Below are 22,992 nucleotides of genomic sequence, written 5' to 3'. Positions count from 1 at the left end.
TCGCAAGCCGTTCGCTTTGGCTTTGCGAATGGACCAAACCATTTCATGTAAATAGAGGGGGGGGATATACTTTTAGATATATATATAGTACGGGCATGCCCTAGTAATAATAACAAGTACAGATACATTCAAGTACACCACCCCCATTACAAATAATTAAATATCCTCCAGCACGGTATTTCACCACCATTTCATCAGAATCTGTTACAAAAAAAAATAAAAAAAATAAGTCATTAATCGAATAATTAAATAATTAATCGATTAATTGATTAATTAATAAATCGAAAATAGCCTTTGCAGTCAAATCACCTGGTCATTGGCATGTCCAAATATCAGCTTCCTAACTCAAAAGGTGCCTGAGTTAATGGTCAGAAGAGAAAGGAAATTTGATTAATTAAATAAGTACTTAATTAATCGCTAATAATTAAATAACTCCTCAATTAATTGATTAATCAAAAAACAAAAAATGCCGTTTTTGACAAAGGACTTGCTCACTATTGTGCTGAAATTTCAGCTTCCTAGCTCAAAGGATGGCTGAGATATCAGCCGGGCAAACAAACAAGAAAGCAAGAAATCAACCAGAGTGAAAACTGAGTACTCCCTTTCAGCGTGCGTCACTGCTGAGCCCCCTTCGGTGCCCGGCAATGACGTTTCGCAATGCCTGGAGATGGCACAGGAAAGGTGCGGTGTACAACAAGAAAGAAAACAAACAAGAAAGAAAACAAAGAAGAAAGAAAACAAACAAGAAAGAAAACAAACAAGAAAGAAAACAAACAAGGAAGAAAACAAACAAGGAAGAAAATAAACAAACAACCAAAGTGAAAACCGAGTACTCCCTTTCAGCGTGCGTCACTGCCGAGCCCCCTTCGGTGCCCAGCAATGACGATTTGCAATGCCTGGAGATGGCATAGGAAAGGAGCGGTGTACAACAAGTACACATACATTCAAAGTACACCGCCCCCATGCCAAATAATTAAATATCAATCAGGTTTTCAATGGGGAAAAGACAAAGACGACAAGGATGTGAAGAAGAGGAAGACGAAGGCAAAAGGTTGGAAATACTACAATTATTTATTTAATATTTACACAATTGAAAGAAACCAAGGAGAAGGAAGGATAATAAAATAAAGACAGAAGGAATCAAGGAGACAGTGCAATGCGAGCTTACCTACAGTCTTAATTAACCCAGGACAGAACAAACAAAAGACGGACTCACACGAATGGGGAATTTGCAGGCAGGAATGATTGGAAGGAGGAATGGGAAGGTTCAGCTGGGGCAGATGGTTCGGGCTTGATCCCGCACGGGACGTCAGGCTGGACCTCGACGGCCTCCGGTGCCACCGCAATCTGGCTCCCGCGTCGCAGCGGGTCGAAACTGCGTGGTCTCCAAGCTGGTGGTGGTTGACTCCAAGCCGGTGGTGGTGGACTCTCTGGGGACTCAACGTGGGGATCCCTTACTCATCTGCCGTCCCTGGCGCAACTCTTAGAAATCAATGGTTCGCTCTCCGTGCTGCCGTGGGGACGTCGTGTGCTTTCTCAGGACTCCTCTGAGGTGGGGGCGCCTCCCGTGGGTTATATATAGCCCCACCCTTGAACCTCTTCGAACCTCCCCGATTGCTCTTCCTCCGCCCTCTCAAGCCAAACCCCTCGTGCTTGGTTGGTTGTTCGGGGCTGGCTCACTCCTCCCCTCTATTACGAGGTGGAGACACGCCTTTCTTCTCCGAGTTGGAGCACATGGGCAATGGCGGCGAATGCAGTTGGCAATAGAGGCTTTGGGAATGGGGCTTTGGGAATGAAAGGGGATCTATCTATTTGAATTCGGTGCAATGGCGTGTCAATTAATGGAAGACAAAGCCTTAGCCTAATACACAGAATAAGGAAATAACTACCAACAAGCAGGGAATCTATGATTGGCTAAACGTGATTGTATATGACCTAACTACGGGACGCCCTTTGACCTTTATACACAACAACTGGAGGAAGGAGGGTCCACAATAAAACAATAAAATAACACAATCCTCATATCCACAACACTGCACCCTCCTCCTCTTAGGCATGTCCCGGGCCTATTACCTTTACTTTTAGTGTGGCACGTAGGTGTAGTTCCCTCTACATTTAACCTGACCCTGAGTGTGACAGTTTTAAAACATAAATAAATATGTCCCGCTGCTCCATTGCACCCTGCCTAACAGATTTACGCCCACAGCTAACCGAATTGCGGAATTGTCTTCAAACTATACATTTACGATGGGGGAGTATTATTTATAGTTGACGCTATTTTATTTACAAAACTAACCCAGGACCTGTGATTGTTCTTTTGGGGGGGGGGAGACAGCTTGCTCTGCATCGACGCACCATGAAGCACCCAACAACACACCAATATACCCTCAAGCACCAATCGGTGCACAGTCATCATAGTTCACAATAAAAATAACCAAACAAACCCTTGGTGCTGGTCTTCCTCTTTGGCTCCCTCTGCTGGCCATGGTTATCTTCCTGTTGTTGTCATCTTCTTTGCTGGCAGCCTATTTGCACATAAAATAAAATGCACCAAACGTGTCCGTTTTTATTTATTTATGGCCCACAGGGCCGACTAGTGTGGTTCACCTGTGGGGCATAGGTGCCCTGTGACCAAGGTCCGCCAGCAATATCTCGGGCCTTCATGGCCGGTTCCAGCAGAAGGGCCATGCCCCAACCCATGGGGTCCATAAGTGGTGCTCAGCCACAGACATGTGGTCCATAAGGTGGTGCATCGATGCAGACAGCTGGTTCCGGGAGTTTCAGGCGCACAATGGCGGACTCACGCACGCTCCTCGGCGCCCAGTGGCGCATAGTCCTCATGTGGGAGACAAAGGGGGGAGGGGGGGGGGGAAAGACAGGTGAGCAAGGGGTAAGGTCACAAGGGTACACATCAATAAAGGCAATGCAAGGCGAGGTGCGTATGGAGACGGAGTGGAGAAAAGCTCGTCCCTACCGTACGTCACCCCCCCTGTCACCTACTCTACCCTTGCCCTTACCCCATATTTACACAATCTACACATTTACAAATTCGTCACTATCGTCACGTCTTCCCCATATTTCCCCTACACCAAATTCGTCTTCACACAATCCCTCTAATTCAAAATTTGCCATCACCCAATTCATCATCAATCCTCATAAGGAGGGAGAGATGGAACCACAGCACAATGTCACACCCACGTCATGATGCGTCTCACATTCCAAACATTTGCACAATAAAATAATAAAAACAACCTGGCATGGTGTGGAGTTTCGTCACCTCAGGTGAGTGGCTGTAGATGGTGTGAGGAGATTCTTAATCCTTACTACTTCTTAAATGACTAACACACTTTACACTACCCGGGGTCTTTCCCTGCAAAACCATTGGCCATCTTACTCTATGCGGTTTTAAGAACCAAATTCCCATTGACCAAACTGTGGTGCTTCATCAATTTGGGGTCTCACTCCCCCGATTCATCTCCCGGTGCCCTTGCACAATTTCCAGGCTGGGTCGTGCAGCTCTCCCAGCAGGTCTACCCACCTGCACACCTCCACCACTGTAGTTGCCACCCGAGCTTACCTAGCTCCTCACCCTAACCTATCTAACTGGGGAAGGCCCCTCCTGGCTCTGTCACCCCTCGGTGCCCTCTGGCACTGGGCTACCCGGATCCGTCCTCCGGATCCTCGGGCCCCATCCACAACTCTACCGGCTCCCAGAGCCCACCTGCGGCCTCACCTGGCCGACAGACTACCAGTGGCGGAGTGCCTCAATAACTATACCTACCAATTAAACCCACACGCCCAGCCATTACCACAACACTAATGCACCCATCCAGACTCCATTCTTCCTCACGCACCACAGATGCCAATATCCAACCACAATTTACCTATACCCTCTACCTAACACTTACACTACCCTCCCCGGGTATTCGTGATGGGGGTCCATTCTTCCCCCATTCACACCTTCGCACCATCCACTCCAATCCACAGTTTCCATCATACTCACTCCACGACCATCCATTCCATACTCCATATATCCCACATTCCATGTATTCCACCCAACCATTCTCCATTCACCTGTAGTTGCACACCTGTGCAATCACTTGGTGCCACCTGCACCCTCCTTCCTCCCTGGACCATTTGGTCAGCACAACTCACATCACTATCACTCCCTCACACACTGCTCCATACACCTGTTCAGTTGCACACCTGTGCAATCTCAATACAACTCACACTCACAATCATCTACTCATACCCTGCTCAATACTCTTCCGATCCTCAAACACACGGCATCATCTCATCTAACTACTCCCCTCTGGAACTTGCGCTTCCCCGTCGCCCCTTACATTATTGCGCTCCCTCGTCATTAACATCCAAACTAATCTACCTGCGTCCCCACTACAGGTATCATTGTCACTACCTAATCTTACCGTTACCTCAGGTCATCTTCTCTAGATCCCTACACACTTTATCCTAACCCTCCCGGGCTAGTTTTCACTGCCATAAACCCCATAAGACTAGTGCTCCTTTGCCCCCGCCTGTGAGGGATGACAAAGTTGCCATCCCATCACATCGGGTATCTCCCACTATCACCCGCCCCCCAGTCCTCTGACGCTACGAGCCCCCCTCGCAAGAGGTACTGGGTCCTGCCTCGGCATCTAGAGCCGAGGCGATCCACGAGGGCGCCTGCTCGCCGGCATAAGGTCTTATCCGGTCGGCATGAACGATCCGAGGGAGGGCCCGTGGCCCCATTTTGATTTTAACGACCACGTCACAGACGTGCGACAGGACGACTCCCGGGCCTTGCCAGGGGGAGGTGAGTTTTGGGCACCTACCCTTCTGCCTCCGGGGATTAAAGAACCAAATCTTCATCCCCGGAGCGTACTGACTCCCCTGGCTCCGGTCGTCATACCTGCGCTTCATCTTGGCCCCGCCAGATGGAGCTGGCGGCGGGCGAAGGCGTGGACCCTCTCCATGCCTTCCTCCAGGTGACGTGCGTAACCCTCCCTCGGCGGGATATCAGTGGTGTTTGGCACAGGACCGCATAGCAAGTCGGCGGGAGCCCGCAACTCCCGCCCATACATAAGCAACGCTGGACTGCATGCGGTGGCCCCGTGCTGGCTAGTTCGGGAGGCCATTAACAGGTACAGGAGAGGTTCGTCCCAGTCATCCTGACGGGTGGTGGTGAACAATGCCAGTTGTTGTATCAATGTTCGATTGAATCTTTCCACCATCCCGTCAGATTGTGGCTGCAAGGGCGTGGTTCTGGTTTTACGAATTGACAGGAGTCTGCACACATCTTTTAATAATTGGCTTTCAAAATTTCGACCCTGGTCGGTGTGCAGCTCCTGTGGAATCCCATGCCGACATACAAATCCTTCTACGAAGGCCTGCGCCACAACCCCGGCTTCTTGGTTGGGGAGGGCGTAGGCCTCCGGCCACTTGATGAAATAGTCCATTACAACGAGGATGTACTTATTACCTTGGCAGGTGCGGGGCAGCGGTGCTAGAATATCCATAGCCACCCGCTCAAGGGGGACCCCACCTGATGTAATTGAAGGGGGCCCTCATACTCCGTGCTGGTCCCTTTTTGGCAGAACAGGCGTCGCATCTCCGAGACCAGTCCTGTATGTCGCGCCCCATATTCACCCAATAGAACCTCCGGCGGACCCGAGATATTGTCTTTGTCCTGCCCAAATGGCCGCCGGAGCGGGTACCATGCACCTGTTGCAATATGACGTTCTTAAATTTGTCAGGGACTATCACCAGGCAGGAAGTTCTATCAGAGGGAACCTCCACCCACTTGCGATATAAGATATTGTCTTTCAACTCCAGGGTCTGCCACTGAGCCCAATACGCCTTTGTTTGCGCCCCAAGGTGACCTCTTCCCCCTTTGGTCTTTGTCCCAATTTGACCCATTTGAACACCGGCCCCAGAACAGGATCCTCCTGCTGGGCCGTGCTCCACGCCAAAGTTCCAAATTCTTCATCTGCGGTTAGTGGCAAAATTGGCCCTCTCACCTGGGTTGCCCTGACGACAAGAATCGGGGCAGAATCTCCCAATTGCTCCCTCTCCTCGTGTCTCGCACAAAATTTGCAGTTTTCCCCCAGACAAGGATGCCGAGAGAGTGCGTCTGCATTACCATGGCCTTCCCGGCCCTATGGGTCACATTGAAATCGTACTGCTGCAACTTTTCCAACCACCTTGCTCCGGCTCCTTGAACCCAAGGAGCCATTGCAAGGAGGAATGGTCAGTTTGAACCGAAAATTTCCGCCCGTGGAAATGGTTCATGGCAGCCAGCATAGCCAATAACTCTTTGCGAGTAACACAATAATTTCGCTCGGGCCTACTTAAGGCCCGACTATAATAACCAATCACTCTCTCCACGCCCTCCTGTGTCTGAGACAAAACTGCGCCCAATCCTTCCTGGCTCACATCCGTGTCCAGGGTAAATGTCCCGTCACTAGTGGGGTAAGCTAGAAGGGGTGCGGATGTTAAACACCCCTTCAATTTTAGGAAGGCCTCGTGGCACTCCCTTGTCCAATTAAATCGCGTTCTCTTCTCCGTAAGCCGGTGGAGGGGATGGGCCAACTCCGCAAATTTCGCCACAAAGCGCCGGTAGTAGGAGCAGAGTCCCAAAAATCCCTGCACCTCCTTGATGGTACGTGGTGCGGGCCACTCCTCTACCGCCTTAATTTTGTCTGGGTCCGTTTTTACCCCCTCGCGGCCGATCACATGACCTAGATAGGCCACCTCTCTTGCAAACAAGGTGCACTTACTCGGGTTCAGCTTTAACCCTGCCTGTCTGAGGCACCCGAACACCTGGTCCAAATTAGCTAACGCCTGGGGGAAGGTCTTGGCATGTACTAGGATGTCATCCAGGTATACCAGGCATGATTGCCATGGCATGCCGCCTAGTACATGTTCCATTAATCGCTCAAAGGTGGCGGGGGCGTTACACAAACCAAACGGCATCACAGTGAACTGATACAGTCCCTTACCTGTGGAAAATGCCGTTTTCTCCTTCCCTGCCCGATCCATCTCCACCTGCCAATACCCACTCTTGAGGTCCAAAGTTGAGAACCAATTTGAGCCCGCAACGGCATCGAGGGTGTCATCAATTCTTGGCAGGGGATATGAGTCCTTGAGTGTCACGTTGTTTAGCTGGCGATAATCCACGCAGAACCGCGTGGACCCATCTTTCTTTTTAACCAGCACAACAGGTGACATCCAGGGACTTCCCGAGGGCTCGATCACGCCTGCGTCGCGCAATTTTTCAACCTGCTCGTCAGCTTCCGCCCTCTTGCTCCAAGGGAGCCGTCGGGCGGCCTGACAAATAGGCCGGGCCTCACCGGTGTGGATCTGATGTTTCACCAGGCCCGTACGTCCAATATACTCGGTGGACAAGGAGAAGAGGTCCAAATGGGACCCAACCAGTTTGTGTAAGGCCTCCCCCTGGGTACCTCCCAACTCTACGCTACTACGATTTACCATCTCGCAAATGGGATCAGGCCAATTCCTAGTATTTATTGAAGGCTCCCCCTGGGGCCGGCTCGGCTGGACATTCTCGCTCCTCACTGACGCGACTTCTCTAACTGGGGTGCAGCCAGCTACCTTCGTGCCCCTCCCTATAGTGCGTGGTTCTGTGCTGATATTAATCACTCGGACGGCCACCACTGGCCCGTCCGTTTTTACAAGGGTGCGGCCCACGATTAAACCAGGTGGCAGGTATGGATCGCGCTGCCACCCGTTCGACCAGACTGCAGGACTCCTGCCATGTCGGGCGAGTTGACCATCGGGCCGGCACTATGGCCTCGGCCCCCGGAGGGATGGTCACGGCCTCAGGAGCCTCCAGCTCCACCCTCTCGGCCGTGCTCACCCCCTCCAATGGTAGCTCTTCCACTCCCCATTGCAGGATCCCCCGGCTCAAGTCGATTTTACAACCGCTGGCAGTCAACAAATCCAACCCTATTAAGCATGGGTCACACACCTCCTCCACCCAAACCTCTATCTCTCTCTTTACCGATCCCGACTTGAGGGTCACAAAACCACGCCCTATGATCGGAGCCGTTACCCCGGTAGCCAGCTGCAAACTATGATTTTCCAGACGCTGGATTTTACCCTAGCCGTCTGCACTCGAATTAAGGATCACGGGGCTGATGATTGTGGCGCTGGCTCCCGTGTCCACAACGGCGTCTACCCCCACGCCGGCAATTTTGCATCGAATTGTCAAACTACCGGTTCCAATTTGGCCACAATGAATGACCTGTCGCGTCAACGAGGGCTCCTCTCCATCCCCTACTGCCGAACACCGCCCTGCATGCCCGGCACGTTCTAGTTTCCCGGGCCCTGGCGGGGGGGGGGGGGGGGGGGGGTGTCTGAGGTCGGCTAGGCCGATCGATACTGGGCGGAGTTGAGGGCATCGGCTGACGGGGAACGTCCCGGCGCGGAACTCGACACTCCCACGCACGGTGACCCATCCGAGCACAATTATAGCACCTCACCTGGTAAGGTGCTTGCCTCCGGTATTCCAAATTTCCCCCCCCTGTATGTCCGAATTGGGGTACTCTGTCGGGGACTACCGGGTGCCACCACTGGAGTCGCCTGCCATGGTCCAGGTCCCGCTAGGCGCCGATCCACCAGCCTCCGGACCATGCTCTCCAGGTCAGGGCCCCCGTCGGGGGCAGGCCCCCTGGGGGGGGGGGCGACCCCCATCACGGGCCCTACCTGACGCACCGCCACTGCGTGGCGCTCGCCTCCCCGGGCCAGGGGCCTCGCTGCTTCCCACCGGGCTGCAGCGTCGGCCGCCTGACTCATGGTCTGCGGGCGCCACATGGCAAGCTGTTGTCGGAGCTCCAGATTCGGAAGGGCCTGGATAAAGTGATCCAGCGCCAGGCTTTCCTGGGAACTCGCTGCCATGTCCACGTGTGCGATCCCTACCGCGCGGCGAATATCGTGGGCAAGTTCCCCGATGGTCTCCTGGGGCTTGCGTTTTCGCTGTGCAAGTTGAGCTTTAACAAGCTCGCTTTGCTGCCCGATACCGAATCTGTTAATTAAAGCTGCACGGAGAGCTGGCAGGGTGAGAGCACCCGGTGGTAAAGCTGTCAGCACCTCCGCTGCCGCACCGCGCCGCGCCCCTACCAGGTGTACTCCACCTTCATCCGGACTCCAACCATTGCCTCGGCACACGTACTCAAACTGCGCCAGGTACGCCCTCAAATCACTCTTGCCGTCATACGGCGCGAGTGGTACCTTGTGGGCGCCCGAAGGTCGGACCCCGGGCGTCACTCCTTGCGGGATCAACGCGGGACCAACCCGTTCGGGCTCCCACAGTACGCTATTCCCGGGGGGCTCCCGCGCATCCCCCGTCCCTCCAAACACTACCCCTCTTGGTGTCGATGCCTGGGTCGCCCTTCCGCAACCCGCTACCCACTCCATACCCTCACTCCCCGTAGCCAAACCTCCTTGCACACCTCCTTTCTCCATGCACTCCGGACCAGTCATACATCTCACCATTGGTCCCTCACGAACACTCGGATCCAAACCAACCCCCAAGCCGACTGAATCTTCCCTCATACCATATACATTGCCGATTATATCGCCACTCACCTTGGCACCTCGTCTCCGTTCCTCCTCTGCCATCTGCAAACTTTTTATTTGGTCAGCAAGTACATCATTATGATTTGAGCACAGACCTTGTACATAATCCATCACCTCCTCCTTTATCTCTTTTTTAGTTTCCCTCCGTCTCTTCTTAATTTCACTCACCCCCTCTTCCACTTCCTCTAACTTTTCCTTTACCTCCTTCATTTCCCGGTGCGCCCCCTCAATTTCGTCCTCTAACGCCACCTTGATCGTTTCTATGTGCGTCCTCACCTCTCGTTCTTTCGTCCCCATTGCCTCCGTCACCTCGTCCAACCTCTTTGTCAATCCCTCATGTACCATCTGACATTCCTTCTGTCGCCATTAATTCATTTTTGATGTCTTTTTGTGTCGCTTTTAACCCCCCGATTATTGCAGTGTTCTTTTCCACTTGGTCCACTAGTTCCCTTTGTCCCACCGTCAGCTGTTCTACTCCCCTTGTCAGACCCTCTATGCCCCCCTGTAACCTAGCCGTATTATTCCTCACCTCTTTCTCCATACGCTTCTCACCTCGCTTTACCTCCTCGCGTACCCCCGAGACCTCCTCGCTTACACCTCGTCTGATCCCCTCTTCCATTTCTCCCATCTCTTTGGTAGATGCCACCCTCATCTGTTCCAATTCATCCCTCTGAGCATCCAGTTTACCTTCCAACCCAATTTTCACCTCCTTTATCTGGTTCCCCATCCGTTTGATTTCCCGGGCGGATTGCTCCCCTACTTCCCGCAATTTGTCGTTCATTGCGTTTTCTAACCCCTCTAACCCATTCTTCATTTCTTCCATCTGGTTCTCCTGGGTAGCCATTCTATTTTCCAACCCCGTTAACCCATTCTTCACCTCTTTTATCCCGTTGTCTAACCCTTCAAATTTACCCTCAAATTTCTTGTCTAAACCCTCAAATTTATTGTCCAACCGTTCACTGGTACCCCTTGCTTCATCCCTCATTTGGCCTCCCATCCTGTTTTCCATCCCTTTGAAATTATCGTCTGTTTTTACCATAAAGGCCATCATCTGTTTCATAAACAGGTCCAAATTCATTGGCATCTCGGGCTCGGCTGCTACGACCACGGGCGCGGCTAAATTTGGTGCCGCTACAACCACGTGCGCGAGGGCGCCATCTTGCGCACCTGAAACTCCCTCAACCACCTCACCATTGGTCTCCTCCATTTCCTCCCTCTGGTCCCGGGTTACCCCTAACCCCTCTTCTAGTTCCCCCACCGGCATCCGATCACCTTGACCAGCCATGGCACGATTTCCAAATTTAAGATTTTAAATAAAACAAAATTTTGGGCCACTCGTAATTTTGAGCACGCTATTCGCGCTTCAGGTCCTAATCTCACTCCCAGACACCAATTGTTACGGACCGCGGATAAGGTGTTGATTTGCCGAGCGGATGGCGACCGCGGCCCGAACTATTAACAATGACTAAGACCCGATTCCTTAAACGTGGGCCAAATCGTGCCACAGGTTTTCAATGGGGAAAAGACAAAGACGACACGGATGTGAAGAAGAGGAAGACAAAGGCAAAAGGTTGGAAATACTACTATTATTTATTTAATATTTACACAATTGAAAGAAACCAAGGAGAAGGAAGGATAATAAAATAAAGACAGAAGGAATCAAGGAGACACAGTGCAATGCTAGCTTACCTACAGTCTTAATTAACCCAGGACAGAACAAACAAAAGACGGACTCACACGAATGGGGAATTTGCAGGCAGGAATGATTGGAAGGAGGAATGGGAAGGTTCAGCTGGGGCAGATGGTTCGGGCTTGATCCCGCACGGGACGTCGGGCTGGACCTCGACGGCCTCCGATGCCACCGCAATCTGGCTCCCGCGTTGCAGCGGGTCGAAACTGCGTGGTCTCCAAGCTGGTGGTGGTGGACTCTCTGGGGGACTCAACGTGGGGATCCCTTACTCATCTGCCGTCCCTGGCGCAACTCTTAGAACTCAATGGTTCGCTCTCCGTGCTGCCGTGGGGATGTCATGTGCTTTCTCAGGACTCATCTGAGGTGGGGGCGCCTCCCGTGGGTTATATATAGCCCCACCCTTGAACCTCTTCGAACCTCCCCGATCGCCCTTCCTCCGCCCTCTCAAGCCAAACCCCTCGTGCTTGGTTGGTTGTTCGGGGCTGGCTCACTCCTCCCCTCTATTACGAGGTGGAGACACGCCTTTCTTCTCCGAGTTGGAGCACATGGGCAATGGCGGCGAATGCAGTTGGCAATAGAGGCTTTGGGAATGGGGCTTTGGGAATGAAAGGGGATCTATCTATTTGAATTCGGTGCAATGGTGTGTCAATTAATGGAAGACAAAGCCTTAGCCTAATACACAGAATAAGGAAATAACTACCAACAAGCAGGGAATCTATGATTGGCTAAACGTGATTGTATATGACCTAACTACAGGACGCCCTTTGACCTTTATACACAACAACTGGAGGAAGGAGGGTCCACAATAAAACAATAAAAAAACACAATTCTCATATCCACAACAATATATACAGACTTGGCATTTAATATGAAATTTTTTTTTGTGGGGGTGAACTTACTTTTCAAGTTGACTTAGAACCAAAAGTTCATTGGAATTATGTTGAAATTATTCTAGATTTTGTTAATGTGACCTTTAAAAGAAACAAAAACCACATTTGACATTTCGAAGCAAATAAATTGATCCTTGAAAGTGATGGAAACTGATATTGAACTCAATTCACGGACAGTACTGTGTTAAACTTCTGTACGTTTTCCAGAAGTATTTCTTTATTTTGCACATTAGCCAAAAATTTTTTTAACAAACACAAAAGTGAAATTGCAACTGGGATTATGGACAGTAAAATAACAGTTCAGTACGTCGTGTAACCCCCACGACCATTCAGGAGAGCACGTACACGTTTAGGCATGCTGTTCATGAGATTTGCCAAGGTTTGGACAGGAATCGCTTGCCATGCAGTGACAATAGCCTGCTGCAATTCACGCATAGAGGTAGGCTGCTGGTCCAAGTGGTCGATTTGACGTGTTAATTCTGCCCACAAGTTCTCTATCGGATTCATATCCGGGGACATGGCAGGCCACGCCATATGCTCTACACCACGGTCAGCAAGAAAGTGTTGGATCATACGAGCACGATGAGGCCGTGCATTGTCATCTTGGAAGAAAAAGTTTCCTCGAAAGGCTGCACGAGCAAATGGAAGCAATGTTTCTTCCAGAATGACCCTGTACTTGAACTGGTTCAGGTTTCCATTCAGAACATCCAGGTCAGTTTTGCCCCCTGCATGAAAAGCAGCCCAAACGGTCACCCCACCACCTCCAGCTTGGACTCTTGGCACTATACAATCTTTGTTGTAGGCTTCATGCACTTGTCTGCACACTCGGACGCGGCCATCTTGGCGATAGACCAGAAATCTAGACTCGTCACTGAAGATCACGTGATTCCAGTGTCCTGGCTGCCATTGACGGTGCTCTCTGGCCCACTGCAATCGGCGCTGGCTGTATTGTCTGGTCAGGCGTGGCTTTCTCAGGGGACGCCTGGCACGATAGCCTGCTTGAACCAGTCGTTGGTTGACTAGCCTTCTGGATACAGGCACATTTGTCAGTTGTTGCCACTCAGCCCTAAGCCGATTAGCTGACTTGGTACGGCCATTGCGGACGAACCGGTGCAGCTGGCGATCATCCCTCCTTGTGGTTCTGCGGTGACGTCCTGGCCTCGGTATTGGAGTAGGGACACCCCTCTGAGCATTTCGTTTCAGGATCTTTGACACCTGACCTTGAGTGATGCCATTCTGCCGAGCAATAGCACGCCGTTTCATGCCGTAATTTCGTAAAGCCACGACTCCATGACAAACAGCATTGTCGAGTTGACGGACCATCTCCAGAGGAAGCGGCAATAACTTTTGGAGACGTGCAGCAGTTGTTTTCCATTAATACAGAACGCAACAACCCTTATATACCCGACTGTGAAGCCAATCATCAAATGCACCTGTCCGTACATTTTGCCACGCCACCTGTGATATAATCCTGTTGTTGACTTCTTGCTGTGAAAGACAATCAGTGACATGGTTCTTTCAACAAAGACATCACTGAAGGGTAAAAGAAAGTCACCAGATTGATATACTGAGTTCAGAAAGTAACCCCAAGTCAAGGAAAAAAAATATTCCATATTAAATGCCAAGTCTGTATATATACATATTTATTTGGGCAGTATATAGGCAACTGAGCTCAATCGCTCCTGAAGAAAAAAAAAAAAACCTTGGTTATGTGCATGAAGCAAAAATATGCCTACATCTTATAATTCAAAACACCTCACTGCACTGGCAAACGTGGGGACAGGAAGACTGTGCAAGAGTGAGGACTTGCAATACCCTCTCCCACCTGAAGGTGGCGCTACATGATACATATTTACATAGACAATTGACATCTCAACTCTCGCCAGGTCCCCTCCAACTCCCCCAAGACAATTGGCAAAGATAACTAGATGGTATTCATAGATTACCTATGCTGCACAGTCAACTTGGTGCGATTCAACTCTTCTGTTTTTGAAGGTTTTTTTTTTCTTCTTTAATCCAATATGGTTGCCAGACCACGTTAGCGATTACATCATAAATTTATATTCTGTTATATAATTGTTGCAGATATCACACTCAATAAATTTCAAACTGATCAGACTAAGCGTTATCCCTGTCGAATTATAACGTTATAATTAAGGCACCAATAACATCATCGCTAACAACACTTATTACCCAAATGGAGTTCTTTACTGTTACGTGCTCCTCCCCAAACCCCGGTCACGGTGTACCTCCGAGCCCCGAGAGGAGTCATGGCAGAAAGATGTGTTATTCTGTATGTCAAAGATAAATGGTGAAACCACACCAATTGTTACCAACAAACAAGTATTGTATTAAGATCACACAAGAATAACAGTACAACAATAGTAATCAATTGTAGAACCAATATATTTCCTATGATTGTACCATCAGGTTCGTACAATATAACTCACTGTGCTCCAAGTGAGCGAAAAGAAGAACATTCCCCAATGTCTCTATTCCGGCATCAAGCCAAAGTCGAGCCGCTCAAGTGATCGTCAGAACGATGTCCAATCGAGACCAGAATCCCGTTCGGATGACAGTCACAGTCACGTTGCCAAAGCTGCGCAAAAGTGCCCTCAAGGCGACTGGGAAATCACACCCTCAGGTATGGACATTCCACGGCTCCCAAATCGGCGAAGCGCAGATTTCCCACTCAAAAGCCACGTTGCACGCACGCACGCACGCACGCACGCACGCACGCACGCACGCACGCACACACACACACACACACACACACACACACACACACACACACACACACACACACACACACACACACGATTAACGTCTGAATGCGGTGAAAATGGTTGAAGCGAAGTGAAAAACCTTGAGCGATGCGCAAAGCGCGCGAGGCAAAGTGGCCGACGGCCCGTTCTCGTGGCGTCACGGCACTCTGATGATTATCTCCGGAATCAACCGCAAAACCTGTCATGCAGGTCTATCTGTCACAGCGATGACAACTCTGTCACAGGTGTTACGGATTCCGGATTTATGCGAATTACTATTCAGGTCATTGCTTATTAATGTTTATTCTATTAAAGGTTGTTGTGGTTAAATGGTTAGAGGCGCTCCTGATAACAGGAGACCGGAAACGGGATGGTGAACCAGAAGAAGAAGAAGAGACAAGGTTGGAAGAGAAGCGGCCATCTTGATCCTCGCCCAGCTCCGACACGAGCGGCGTCGATATTGATCAGCGTTGGGAACGCTGAGTTTGAAAAGCCCGTCTGGCGAGAGGAGTTACCTGCACGGGGTAATTACCTGTTACGCGTCAAGTTGCTGGGGGTTCCTGCACGGAACCAAGCGTCCGGCACTGTTCACCTAATCGTCTACAAGGACGCGTACGGCAGGCGCCTGGGGCCTCGCGCGATTTGCGAGCCCCGGAGCCGCGATCACGAGCACCGACCTCGGTGGGCTGCCGAGGAGGTGTCCCCCAGCAGCAGCCGTTCCCGGTATGGGACGTGCACGGTTGAAGCACGTCAGGAAGGGTCCGTTCAACCGCCCGCGTGCGGAGATCGAACTACAGGGGCCCCGAGATATTGTGAGAGACATTGACCATGTAGGGAGCCGTGAGTGGGGCTCAAGGGAGGAATATATAAGATGGCCATATTAGAGCTATTGTTGATGAGTCTACATCTTAGTAATATTGTTGATTGAGGGTTGATTGTTGTTGATTGATTGGGAATAGATTATCCATTAATCCGGATCCTTGGTGTGGGGGTTTCTTATTGACTTGAATTGTTGTGTCTTTCATATTGATTGCGTTACGAAAGCGTATAAATCATATATCTTTCTGGCGGGGTTCCTCCCACGGTCCGGGGGTCACCAAGACCAGGTAGTTACCGGGAGGACCACGTAACACAGGAATCCCTTTCCCGGGAAACCCAAAGTTCACTCTTGACCCTCGTTCGCCAATCGTTCGCTCCAGACCTCGAAGCAGCTCGGCTTCTTGTCCGACTCACTCGCTCCACCTTCTCTTCCTCCTCTTCCTCTTCGTCGTCGTCCGGTTCCGGTTTCATTTAAAACATTAACTGTTTTACCTTTTGAAAATAGTAATCTCTATTTCCCTTAAATGACAACAATAATAGTACATGGAATCAAAAATGTTTACAGTGGATGAAAACCACTGAAAACGGAAGTGACGAATCCATAACATTACCATGAGCCTCATTTCAATTTTTTCCATGGAGCGGTTTTGGAGACAAAGGTGCACCGTTTTCTCGACTTTTCCAAGATGGCACCTGTACCACATGACCTATGACATCATAATTATCATTGAAAATGATAAAGGAGGTGCTCCTATGGTCAAAAGTTTTGTAACCATTGGACTAACTGTTGTAGAGAATTTTTTTTTTTCATACTGATCAGATCAAGCGTTAAACTTGTCAAATTATGACGTCACAATGAAGGGACTGATGACATCATCATTAACATATCTTATTCCCCATGGGGAGTACTTCAGAATGAGACTTGTTTCAATTTTTTTGCATCGAGCTGTTTCGGAGCTATAGTGGGGTAACGTTTTTCCAAGATGGCGTCCATACCACGTGACCCATGACGTTAAAAAGAATGAAAAAAATCTACAGGCGGAGGTGCTCCGAGAGTAAAATTGTGTCAATTGGACCAACGGTTGCTGAGAAAATATATATATTTTTAATGCAGAGACACGTACACCACATGTACACACGTACTTAACCAAATGCCTAACCCTGATTTTCGCTTTGCGAGCGCAGAGTAAAAACACCCTCACCTCTACTGCTGACCCTATGTAGCAAGTCTGGATACAATTGGCCCAGAACTGCTGGAGAAGTAGCGCAACAAACAAACACAAACACTGGTCCATGAATTATTGTAACCAAGGATACATTAAATAATGCACACCTTACCTTGCAGATAAATGCATAATGTGCGATTTGCACAATATACAGCATGTCCATTTTGCTCATCACCGAATCAGGATTTCATTCCCACGTGATCGAACTGTGTCTCCGAGCAACCACTGACAACGTTTTAGAATGAATTAATTTAAATGCGTCTTTATCAACGTTTTTACGTCGAAGCCCAAAGGGCAATGCCGTCTAGAACAGTATATGATCCACCACGCGGTAACCCGGGTTGCCCCGTGATTTTTAATCATTTTACATAATTAATTAATCTATTTTAGGGGGAGTGTAACCCGGGTTCATGTGATAGGAAAATCCTTTGTGTCACACCCTTTGGATTACCACATCGTTGGGCCACTTAAAGAGGCGTTTGGTGGAACCACTTTCCGATCCGACGAAGAGGTCCAAGAGGCGGTGCATGAAGAGCTACACATGCAGCCAAAATATAATTTTTTTCTAGAGGAATCCAGGCCTTAGGAATCCAGGCAATTTTAGGCAATTAGGAATCCAAGCAATTTCTCGAAGAATCCAGTCCTTTCTAGAGGAATCCATGGACTGGGAAAAATGCATTGAATGCAATGGAGATTATGTTGAAAAATAACAGTAATATAACAGAAAAATAACAAATAACACAGCGATGCAATCTGGCCGACGGCCCATTGTGAACAATGTGTGAAAATTATTTTAAGGTTACTTATTGACTACCCCTCATACTTTGATATATTAACACCATAGTATTAATTTGTGATTGGAATGATGTTGTTTGGATTGAAAATATAGAGATGTCGAGTTTAAAGCAGAATGAGGAAATGGCGTAAGGGTTTCCATCCGTGACATTCGCAGATTCACCATTTGCAATTTCGCCATTGACTGGATATAGCAACATTCAGACTGGGTATGTTTTTTTGTCCAAGTCATTCACGAGTACATGGAGATGAGGAAGAAGTTGTTTATTGGGTTTGTTGATCTGGAGAAAGCATTCGATAGGGTTCCACGCAAAGTGTATTGACATGGGCATTGAGGGAGTTAGGAGTGGAGGAATGGTTGATCAGAGTAGTGATGGCAATGTACAAAATAGTGCGCACAGCTGTAAGGACGAAGGACGGGGACAGTGGTGAGTTTGAGGTGAAGGTGGGAGTGCATCAGGGGTCGGTACTAAGTCCACTACTATTTGTAGCTGTGATGGAGGTGCTGGTTCAAAACGGAAAGGAGGGTTTACCGTGGCATTTGTTGTATGCAGATGATCTGGTGTTGATTGCGGAAAGTATGGATGGACTGAAGGAAAAGATGAACAAGTGGAAGGAATGTATGGAGACAAAAGGTCTGAAGGTGAATATCGGAAAGACGAAGGTGATGGCAAGTGGTAAAGCATGTGGTGAGGTGGAAAGAACTGGGAAGTGGCCCTGTGCTGTGTGCAGGAAGGGTGTCGGAGTGAACTCCATTCAATGTACAATGTGCGCCGAGTGGGTTCATCAAAAATGTAGTGGTCTGAGAGGGTCATTAACCAGTGTGGCAGCTACATTCAAATGTAATGTGTGCACAGAGGGAGCTGCAGATGGAGGAAATGTTGAGTTGGATCTTGGAGACGGCATGAAGCTGGAAGGTGTGAAAACATTTTGCTACCTCAGAGACATGCTGAATGGAGAAGGTGGATCAGACTCGGCAACGGTTGCTAGAGTGAGATGTGCATGGAAGAAGTTTCGGGAACTGAGTGGCGTGCTGATGAGGAGGGGAGTGTCGTTGAAGCTGAAGGGAAAGGTGTATGCTGCATGTGTGATAAGTGTTATGATGATTTTTGGGAGCGAGACATGGGTAATGAACGTAGAGCAGCAACAAAGGTTGGAAAGGGTGAAATGCGAATGGTTCGATGGATGTGCGGAGTATCGTTGAGAGAGAGGAAGACAAATGATGAATTGTGAAAGATGATGGGAATAGAGCCTGTGATTGATGCTGTGAAGAGGACCAGGTTGAGATGGTTTGGTCATGGAGTGGACTTATGTAGTCGCAGGAAGGATGAAAGTGACTGGTTGAGAAGAGTGATGGAAATGAATGTAGAAGGAAGTAGAGGACAGGGAAGACTGAGAAAGACTTGGCTAAAGATGGTGGAAGAAGAAATGCGGGCAAGGGGGTTAACAAGGAGAGATGCAGAAAATAGGGCAAGATGGAGAAGATTGTCATGGGGACCGCAAGGCTAACCCCTGCTCTAGCAGGGAAAATGGCCTTAAAATGCATGTTGTTGTTGTTTGTTGTCATTCACGAACCTGCTGTCAATGGCTAGCGTTCGACTGAAGGTGGCACAGGAATGTGGAATTTATTGGTTCATCGTTTCCCATTTCCCCAGTTTTTTTACCCAAGTCATTCACGAACCGGCTGTCTTTGCCTGAAGTCTAAATAATTTAATACTTACATTATTTGCTAACTGCTAACTGTTATCCCCACCCAGGTCATACTATCCTCTTCAACTAAGGTATCAAACAAGCTCGACCACGCTGATGTTGGACGTTCGGTGTTGTTCGCGTTTTTTAACGTTTGACGTCGTTTTGTGACCTCAAACACCAATCCTTGAAAGTGAAATCGGCTGTCTTAACAATAACATCCGTGTGCTGTGTTAACAATAACATACGTGTGCAGTGTTAACAATAACATACGTGTGCAGTGTTAACAATAACATACGTGTGCAGTGTTAACAATAACATACGTGTGCTGTGTTAACAATAACATACGTGCTGTGTTAACAATAACATACGTGTGCTGTGTTAACAATAACATACGTGTGCTGTGTTAACAATAACATACGCGCTGTGTTAACAATAACATACATGTGCTGTGTTAACAATAACATACATGTGCTGTGTTAACAATAACATACGTGTGCTGTGTTAACAATAACATACGTGTGCTGTGTTAACAATAACATACGTGTGCTGTGTTAACAATAACATACGTGTGCTGTGTTAACAATAACATACATGTGCTGTGTTAACAATAACATACATGTGCTGTGTTAACAATAACATACGTGTGCTGTGTTACCAATAACATACGTGTTATTGACTGGATACCAACAATAACAAGCTGGACTGGAAACCACAGCTGCTTTAATTTATTTCTCTGTGCTCACTCTCAATGTCCTGATTATTAACGCACAGGTTGTAAACCTGGTGCGTTATAGCGTTTGCCTGGGAATTTCTGTCTCTCCAAAAGTGAAGCTCCAACAGTGTAGACGTTTCTGTCGCTCAGATGTGTAGACAGTTTCTGTCGCTCAGATGTGTAAACATGACGTCATCAAATCTATATTTAGGCTAACCATGGGCTACCCCTTTGGCTGGTACGCGGCCGCTCGCTAGTACATAATATAGGATATATTTGTTATATGTTATGTTATAGGATATATAGGATATATGTTATATGATATAGGATATATATAGGATAGGTTATAGGATATATATGTTATAGGATAGGAATATAGGACCCAAATGACCCAGAGGACCCAAATGACCCAGAGGACCCAAATGACCCAGAGGACCCAAATGACCCAGAGGACCCAAATGACCCAGAGGACCCAAATGACCCAAATGACCCAGAGGACCCAAATGACCCAGAGGACCCAAATGACCCAGAGGACCCAAATGACCCAGAGGACCCAAATGACCCAGAGGACCCAAATGACCCAAATGACCCAAATGACCCAGAGGACCCAAATGACCCAAATGACCCAGAGGACCCAAATGACCCAGAGGACCCAAATGACCCAGAGGACCCAAATGACCCAGAGGACCCAAATGACCCAGAGGACCCAAATGACCCAGAGGACCCAAATGACCCAGAGGACCCAAATGACCCAGAGGACCCAAATGACCCAAATGACCCAGAGGACCCAAATGACCCAGAGGACCCAAATGACCCAGAGGACCCAAATGACCCAGAGGACCCAAATGACCCAAATGACCCAAATGACCCAGAGGACCCAAATGACCCAGAGGACCCAAATGACCCAGAGGACCCAAATGACCCAGAGGACCCAAATGACCCAGAGGACCCAAATGACCCAGAGGACCCAAATGACCCAGAGGACCCAAATGACCCAGAGGACCCAAATGACCCAGAGGACCCAAATGACCCAGAGGACCCAAATGACCCAGAGGACCCAAATGACCCAGAGGACCCAAATGACCCAGAGGACCCAAATGACCCAGAGGACCCAAATGACCCAGAGGACCCAAATGACCCAAATGACCCAGAGGACCCAGAGGACCCAAATGACCCAGAGGACCCAAATGACCCAGAGGACCCAAATGACCCAGAGGACCCAAATGACCCAGAGGACCCAAATGACCCAGAGGACCCAAATGACCCAGAGGACCCAAATGACCCAGAGGACCCAAATGACCCAGAGGACCCAAATGACCCAGAGGACCCAAATGACCCAGAGGACCCAAATGACCCAGAGGACCCAAATGACCCAAATGACCCAAATGACCCAGAGGACCCAAATGACCCAGAGGACCCAAATGACCCAGAGGACCCAAATGACCCAAATGACCCAAATGACCCAGAGGACCCAAATGACCCAGAGGACCCAAATGACCCAGAGGACCCAAATGATGATAATTATGCTACATCATAATTTCCATGTGCCAACCTGGGCGGAATCCAAGTGGATTCACTTGTTTCACCTGCAAAGTAACACAGAAGTGCTATCCAGGAATGTTGTCCAACAAAGACATTCGTACAATGTGGAATGGTAAAGCCAGTCACCAGGTACAATACAAGGTATTCAGGTAGCTCACGTGACGTCACGCACCTGTAACGGGGGAGTAGGTGCACCAGATGACGAAGGCGACAACAAGAACCCCCAAGAGAGGCGACAGACGGACCGGGCCGCACTGCGAGCCGCCGGCCCGGTAATCGCCGCTCGTCCCCAACAACGCGCTCCGACTCAGAATCAGAATCGCCCAGCTCGGCCTGCGATCTACGATTGAGGCTCGGAGACGCCATAGTCAGTGCAGCACCGAGAAGCACCCTCGGAAACCGCCACGAATCGCAAACGAACTTCTCCCGCCAACCCTGCCCCCGGAACAAACTCCAGGTGCTTCCCAACAACCGGCAGGTGGAGCCTCGTATACGCCATGATCCTTTATAACTCCACGTAAAAAAAAATATTCATGTTCGTGCAACCGAATCTGTCCGACGAATCTGTCGAGACTTGGCGTCCGAGGAAAATCGCACGGAAATCGCAGTCGAATTGCAAAAGCAAAATATTTCAGGAATGAAACTTGAATCTGCCGCGTCAGAAATATCGGCACGCCAAGATGGCCGCCGGAGCACTTCAAATCGGCTTCACTCGCGCTCACAGAGATACGCGGCGCATGACAAGCCGATTTGAAGGCGAGAACCTTCCAAAATGGTACCTGTGCTGCGTATCTCTGTGATACGACACGAGCATTTTGGCAATGGTATTGCCAAAGTACCATTGTTTTTGAGATTTTCTCATTACATATGAATTAAAAATGAAAATCTTTAACGTGGAATTAAAAAATCTCGAGGTTAGGAAGTTAGGAGTTAGGAAGGTTAGGAAGAACCTGACGCTTAAAGTGTGTGTTGAAAACAGGAAGTGTGTGAGATTTAAACCGTTCTTTAAAAAAAAAGGCAAAAGGTTGGGTGCCGTTGGGCTGCTCTGTAGCTGGGCTGCTCTGTAGCGTCGGCTTCACTCGCGCTCACAGAGATACGTGTGCATACGCTATCCCACGCGTCTATTCCAGACGCTATCCCACCACAGGCACGGGGACTGGGCCATTTGGGCCGAACCTCTTCCTTGGGCTCCCCTTGGCTCCCCTTGCGTCCCCATGTCGGTGCCTGGCTTGGTGTGGACGCGGCGCCGCGCGCAGAGCCCCCG

At 49.3% G+C, this 22,992-nt stretch overlaps 1 protein-coding gene across 2 annotated transcripts in view; it reads right to left on the bottom strand.

Annotated features, from left to right (window-relative positions):
* The window catches only part of LOC137431606 (uncharacterized), a 34,910-nt gene extending 12,725 nt beyond the window's left edge, over window positions 1-22,185 (bottom strand). The window contains exon 1 of one of the 2 annotated variants that reach the window (XR_013624127.1): window positions 21,901-22,185. Coding sequence is in view for 1 of the 2 variants with exons in the window: in XM_078782081.1 (XP_078638207.1) it covers window positions 2,608-2,709 (102 nt within the window). In the remaining variant the exon portion in view is untranslated. Of the gene's footprint in view, window positions 1-2,607; window positions 2,802-21,900 lie in introns of those variants that run through there. The other variant, XM_078782081.1, reaches the window with a different exon arrangement.
* Between the last annotated feature and the right edge of the window lie 807 nt (window positions 22,186-22,992).

The sequence above is a fragment of the Myxine glutinosa genome, chromosome 7 (genome assembly GCF_964187855.1).
Source record: "Myxine glutinosa chromosome 7, kmMyxGlut1.1, whole genome shotgun sequence".
Classification (NCBI taxonomy): Eukaryota; Metazoa; Chordata; class Myxini; order Myxiniformes; family Myxinidae; genus Myxine; species Myxine glutinosa.
This window is presented reverse-complemented; position numbering and strand designations above follow the sequence as displayed.